General features: G+C 35.4%; 1 protein-coding gene across 1 annotated transcript in view; it reads left to right on the forward strand.

Moving 5' to 3' along the window:
- Window positions 1-8,033, forward strand: part of LOC112238184 (phospholipid-transporting ATPase ID-like) — a 35,941-nt gene extending 27,908 nt beyond the window's left edge. The window contains exons 21-23 of the mRNA XM_042320261.1: window positions 5,656-5,794; window positions 7,009-7,139; window positions 7,496-8,033. Coding sequence (XP_042176195.1) covers window positions 5,656-5,794; window positions 7,009-7,139; window positions 7,496-7,822 — 597 coding nt within the window. The 3' untranslated portion in view covers window positions 7,823-8,033. The remainder of the gene's footprint in view (window positions 1-5,655; window positions 5,795-7,008; window positions 7,140-7,495) is intronic.
- Window positions 8,034-8,363: the final 330 nt, after the last annotated feature.

Genomic DNA, 8,363 nt, shown 5'->3' on the forward strand with positions numbered 1-8,363 from the left:
CAATGCAGTACAGTTCAGTAATTGCAGTATAGTACAATGTATTACAGTACAGTAATTACAGTATAGTACAATGTATTACAGTACAATGTAGTACAGTACAGTACAATGTATTACTGTACAATGCATTTCAGTACAGTACACTGTATTACTGTACAATGTATTACAGTACAGTACAATGTATTACAGTACAGTACAATGTATTACAGTACAATGTATTACTGTACAATGTATTACAGTACAGTACAAGGTATTACTGTACAATGTATTACAGTACAATGTATTACTGTACAATGTATTACAGTACAGTACAATGTATTACTGTACAATGTATGACAGTACAGCACAATGTATTACAGTACAGTACAATGTATTACAGTACAATGTATTACTGTACAATGTATTACAGTACAGTACAATGTATTACAGTACAATGTATTACTGTACAATGTATTACAGTACAGCACAATGTATTACAGTACAGTACAATGTATTACAGTACAATGTATTACTGTACAATGTATTACAGTACAGTACAAGGTATTACAGTACAATGTATTACAGTACAATGTATTACTGTACAATGTATTACAGTACAGTACAATGTATTACTGTACAATGTATTACAGTACAGCACAATGTATTACAGTACAGTACAATGTATTACAGTACAATGTATTACTGTACAATGTATTACAGTACAGTACAATGTATTACTGTACAATGTATTACTGTACAGTACAATGTATTACAGTACAATGTATTACTGTACAATCTATTACAGTACAGTATAATGTATTATAGAACAATGTACTACTGTACAATGTATTACAGTACAGCAATTACAGTATAGTACAATGCAGTACAGTTCAGTAATTGCAGTATAGTACAATGTATTACAGTACAGTAATTACAGTATAGTACAATGTAGTACAGTACAGTACAATGTATTACTGTACAATGCATTTCAGTACAGTACACTGTATTACTGTACAATGTATTACAGTACAGTACAATGTATTACAGTACAGTACAATGTATTACAGTACAATGTATTACAGTACAATGTATTACAGTACAGTACAATGCATTACAGTACAGTACAATGTATTACAGTACAATGTATTACTGTACAATGTATTACAGTACAATGTATTACTGTGCAATGTATTACAGTACAGTACAATGTATTACAGTACAGTACAATGTATTACAGTACAATGTATTACAGTACAATGTATTACAGTACAGTACAATGTATTACAGTACAGTACAATGTATTACAGTACAATGTATTACTGTACAATGTATTACAGTACAGTACAATGTATTACTGTACAATTTATTACAGTACAGTACAATGTATTACAGTACAGTACAATGTATTACAGTACAATGTATTACTGTACAATGTATTACAGTACAGTACAATGTATTACTGTACAATGTATTACTGTACAATGTATTACAGTACAGCACAATGTATTACAGTACAGTACAATGTATTACAGTACAATGTATTACTGTACAATGTATTACAGTACAGTACAATGTATTACTGTACAATGTATTACAGTACAGTACAATGTATTACAGTACAATGTATTACTGTACAATCTATTACAGTACAGTATAATGTATTATAGAACAATGTACTACTGTACAATGTATTACAGTACAGCAATTACAGTATAGTACAATGCAGTACAGTTCAGTAATTGCAGTATAGTACAATGTATTACAGTACAGTAATTACAGTATAGTACAATGTATTACAGTACAATGTAGTACAGTACAGTACAATGTATTACTGTACAATGCATTTCAGTACAGTACACTGTATTACTGTACAATGTATTACAGTACAGTACAATGTATTACAGTACAGTACAATGTATTACAGTACAATGTATTACAGTACAATGTATTACAGTACAGTACAATGTATTACAGTACAATGTATTACTGTACAATGTATTACAGTACAATGTATTACTGTGCAATGTATTACAGTACAGTACAATGTATTACAGTACAGTACAATGTATTACAGTACAATGTATTACAGTACAATGTATTACAGTACAGCAATTACAGTATAGTACAATGCAGTACAGTACAGTACAATGTATTACTGTACAATGTATTACTGTACAATGTATTACAGTACAATGTATTACAGTACAGTACAATGTATTACAGTACAATGTATTACAGTACAAATTAATAACAGTACAGCAATTACAGTATAGTACAATGCAGTACAGTTCAGTAATTACAGTATATTACAATGCATTACAGTACAGTACAGTACATTACAGTACAGTACATTACAGTACAATACATTACAGTACAATGTATTACAGTACAATGTATTACAGTACAGTACAATGTATTACTGTACAATGCATTACAGTACAGTACAATGTATTACAGTACAATGTATTACTGTACAATGTATTACAGTGCAATGTATTACTGTACAATGTATTACTGTACAATGTATTACTGTACAATGTATTACAGTACAGTACAATGTATTACTGTACAGTACAATGTATTACAGTACAATGTATTACTGTACAATGTATTACAGTACAGTATAATGTGTTATAGTACAATGTACTACTGTACAATGTATTACAATACAGTACAATGTATTACTGTACAATGTATTACAGTACAATGTATTACAGTACAATGTATTACAGTACAATGTATTACTGTACAATGTATTACAGTACAATGTATTACTGTACAATGTATTACAGTACAGTACAATGTATTACAGTACAGTACAATGTATTACTGTACAATGTATTACTGTACAATGTATTACTGTACAATGTATTACTGTACAATGCATTACAGTACAATGTATTACTGTACAATGTATTACAGTACAGTACAATGTATTACTGTACAATTTATTACAGTATAGTACAATGTATTACAGTACAGTACAATGTATTACAGTACAATGTATTACTGTACAATGTATTACAGTACAGTACAATGTATTACAGTACAATGTATTACAGTACAATGTATTACAGTACAGTACAATGCATTACAGTACAATGTATTACAGTACAATGTATTACTGTACAATGTATTACAGTACAATGTATTACTGTGCAATGTATTACAGTACAGTACAATGTATTACAGTACAGTACAATGTATTACAGTACAATGTATTACAGTACAATGTATTACAGTACAGTACAATGTATTACAGTACAGTACAATGTATTACAGTACAATGTATTACTGTACAATGTATTACAGTACAGTACAATGTATTACTGTACAATTTATTACAGTACAGTACAATGTATTACAGTACAGTACAATGTATTACAGTACAATGTATTACTGTACAATGTATTACAGTACAGTACAATGTATTACTGTACAATGTATTACTGTACAATGTATTACAGTACAGCACAATGTATTACAGTACAGTACAATGTATTACAGTACAATGTATTACTGTACAATGTATTACAGTACAGTACAATGTATTACTGTACAATGTATTACAGTACAGTACAATGTATTACAGTACAATGTATTACTGTACAATCTATTACAGTACAGTATAATGTATTATAGAACAATGTACTACTGTACAATGTATTACAGTACAGCAATTACAGTATAGTACAATGCAGTACAGTTCAGTAATTGCAGTATAGTACAATGTATTACAGTACAGTAATTACAGTATAGTACAATGTATTACAGTACAATGTAGTACAGTACAGTACAATGTATTACTGTACAATGCATTTCAGTACAGTACACTGTATTACTGTACAATGTATTACAGTACAGTACAATGTATTACAGTACAGTACAATGTATTACAGTACAATGTATTACAGTACAATGTATTACAGTACAGTACAATGTATTACAGTACAATGTATTACTGTACAATGTATTACAGTACAATGTATTACTGTGCAATGTATTACAGTACAGTACAATGTATTACAGTACAGTACAATGTATTACAGTACAATGTATTACAGTACAATGTATTACAGTACAGCAATTACAGTATAGTACAATGCAGTACAGTACAGTACAATGTATTACTGTACAATGTATTACTGTACAATGTATTACAGTACAATGTATTACAGTACAGTACAATGTATTACAGTACAATGTATTACAGTACAAATTAATAACAGTACAGCAATTACAGTATAGTACAATGCAGTACAGTTCAGTAATTACAGTATATTACAATGCATTACAGTACAGTACATTACAGTACAGTACATTACAGTACAATACATTACAGTACAATGTATTACAGTACAATGTATTACAGTACAGTACAATGTATTACTGTACAATGCATTACAGTACAGTACAATGTATTACAGTACAATGTATTACTGTACAATGTATTACAGTGCAATGTATTACTGTACAATGTATTACTGTACAATGTATTACTGTACAATGTATTACAGTACAGTACAATGTATTACTGTACAGTACAATGTATTACAGTGCAATGTATTACTGTACAATGTATTACAGTACAGTATAATGTGTTATAGTACAATGTACTACTGTACAATGTATTACAGTACAGCAATTACAGTATAGTACAATGCAGTACAGTTCAGTAATTACAGTATAGTACAATGTATTACAGTACAGTAATTACAGTATAGTACAATGTATTACAGTACAATGTAGTACAGTACAGTACAGTACAACGTATTACTGTACAATGCATTACAGTACAGTACAATGTATTACTGTACAATGTATTACAGTACAGTACAATGTATTACAGTACAATGTATTACTGTACAATGTATTACTGTACAATGTATTACTGTACAATGTATTACAGTACAGTACAATGTATTGCTGTACAATGTATTACTGTACAATGTATTACAGTACAATGTATTACTGTACAATGTATTACAGTACAGTACAATGTATTACTGTACAATGTATTACAGTACAATGTATTACAGTACAGCAATTACAGTATATTACAATGCATTACAGTACAGTACAATGTATTACAGTACAATGTATTACTGTACAATGTATTACAGTACAGTACAATGTATTACAGTACAATGTATTACTGTACAATGTATTACTGTACAATGTATTACAGTACAGTACAATGTATTACTGTACAATGTATTACAGTACAGTACAATGTATTACAGTACAATGTATTACAGTATAGTACAATGTATTACAGTACAATTTATTACAGTACAGTACAATGTATTACAGTACAATGTATTACAGTACAATCCATTACAGTAAAGACCGTACAATACATTGGGACCACAGTCAAGTACTGGGAAAAATGTAATCAATGTAAAATGGACCCAGATAAAAAAAATATTTCTTATTTCTTAACTTTGACTTGAGAAAGTTAAGACTCTAATTTCTAAAAATAGGCATTTTGGCTGACTGAAACCCTTTTTTTAAACCTTTATTTATCTAGGTAAGTCAGTTAAGAACAAATTCTTGTTTCACCTGCCCTGATTGAAAACGGTTAGGCCATTGATATATCCGTGTGCCTGTCTGTCATTGGTTGTCAGTCTGTGTCCGTCTTTGTTCATCAGATGTATAACCCCCCCCCTCTCCCTGTAGCTGTGTCTGGACATGTCTTACTGGACAGCGGTGAACCACTTCTTTGTGTGGGGGAGTCTGGCCATGTACTTCACTGTCACCTTCACCATGTACAGCAATGGCACGTACCTCATCTTCCCTGCATCCTTCCCTTTCATCGGTGAACAGCGCCCTCACAACACACCACTACACAACACTACACTACACACCACTACACACCACTACACTACACACCACTACACACCACTACTCTACACACCACTACACAACACTACACTACACAACACTACACTACACACCACTACACTACACACCACTACACACCACTACACTACACAACACTACACTACACTACACAACACTACACTACACTACACACCACTACACTACACACCACAACACACCACTACACTACACAACACTATACTACACTACACAACACTACACTACACACCACTACACTACACTACACTACACACCACTACACTACACAACACTACACAACACACCACTACACACCACAACACTACACACCACTACACTACACTACACTACACAACACTACACAACACACCACTACACTACACTACACACCACTACACAACACACCACTACACTACACACCACTACACTACACACCACTACACAACACACCACTACACAACACACCACTACACTACACAACACACCACTACACTACACACCACACCACACCACTACACTACACAACACACCACTACACAACACACACACTACACTACACAACACACCACCACTACACAACACACCACTACACTACACACACACCACTACACTACACTACACACCACACCACACAACACACCATTACACTACACTACACAACACACCACACAACACAACACCACTACACTACACAACACACCACTACACTACACTACACACCACACCACACCACACCACTACACTACACAACACACCACTACACTACACAACACACAACTACACTACACAACACACCACTACACTACACAACACACCACTACACTACACAACACACCACTACACTACACTACACACCACACCACACAACACACCATTACACTACACTACACAACACACCACTACACTACACAACACACCACTACACTACACACCACACAACACACCACTACACTACACAACACACCACTACACTAAACTACACACAACTACACTACACAACACACCACTACACGTCACTGCAACACTATCTTGAGCCAGGACAAACTCTAGACAGGGTGTGTGTGTGTGTGTGTGTGTGTGTGTGTGTGTGTGTGTGTGTGTGTGTGTGTGTGTGTGTGTGTGTGTGTGTGTGTGTGTGTGTGTCTGTGTGTGTCTGTCTCCCTGCATCAGGCACAGCCAGGAACTCCCTGAACCAGCCCAACGTGTGGCTGACCATCCTGCTCACCTCCATCCTCTGTGTACTTCCTGTGGTTGCCTACCGCTTCCTGTTAATACAGCTCCGCCCCACTATCAACGACAAGGTGGGACCATTGACCAATCACACGTTGTCTTCTAGGAACACTAACCAATCACACGCTGTCTTCTAGGAACACTCACCAATCACACGCTGTCTTCTAGGAACGCTGATCAATCACACGCTGTCTTCTTGGAACACTGACCAATCACACACAGGCTTCTAGAAACACTGACCTAAAGGTCTTATTTAAAAATGATGATCAACAAGTGGAAATCTGACCTACAATCCTAGTCCCAAATACCACCCCATTTCCTATATAGTGCACTACTTTTGACCAGGGCCCATTATGGGTATAGGGTGCCATTTGTGGCACATCCCTACTGAATCTAAGATGAATCCTATCCCTCCCCTTTCCTCCAGGTGATGTTCAAGGTGAGACAGGCCAAGGCCGCGCCCCCTCCCCTAGCCCGCCGTGCCCGGATTCGCCACACCAGCACCCGCCGTTCCGGCTACGCCTTCTCGCATGCGGCGGGCTACGGGGACCTGGTGACGTCCAACTGTTTCCTGCGCAGTCACGCCATCACACTCACCACCACCTTCACCCCTCTGGGACGCACCACGGGGTTCAGCCCCACGGGCCGCTCAGCCGGATACAGCCCCACTGGGAACGCTCTGAACTCCAGACCACAGGATGTGGAGGTGACATCACTGCAAATGTACCACATGATGCGAGACCCCGCCTTCTGATGTACCGCACTTTGCCAGCCTTAAAGTCAGATAACATTCATATATTAGCCGCTTCTGAGACTCACTTAGATAATTCATTTGATGATACAGCAGTTGCAATACAAGGATACAACATTGATAGAAGAGACAGAAATGCTTATGGGGGAGGTGTTGCTATATATATTCAGAGCCATATTCCCTGTAATGCTTATGGGGGAGGTGTTGCTATATATATTCAGAGCCATATTCCCTGTAATGCTTATGGGGGAGGTGTTGCTATATATATTCAGAGCCATATTCCCTGTAATGCTTATGGGGGAGGTGTTGCTATATATATTCAGAGCCATATTCCCTGTAATGCTTATGGGGGAGGTGTTGCTGTATATTTTCAGAGACCATATCCCTGTAATGCTTATGGGGGAGGTGTTGCTGTATATATTCAGAGACATATCCCTGTAATGCTTATGGGGGAGGTGTTGCTGTATATATTCAGAGACATATCCCTGTAAGGCTTATGGGGGAGGTGTTGCTATATATATTCAGAGACATATCCCTGTAATGC

Source organism: Oncorhynchus tshawytscha, linkage group LG04 (genome assembly GCF_018296145.1).
Source record: "Oncorhynchus tshawytscha isolate Ot180627B linkage group LG04, Otsh_v2.0, whole genome shotgun sequence".
NCBI lineage: Eukaryota > Metazoa > Chordata > Actinopteri > Salmoniformes > Salmonidae > Oncorhynchus > Oncorhynchus tshawytscha.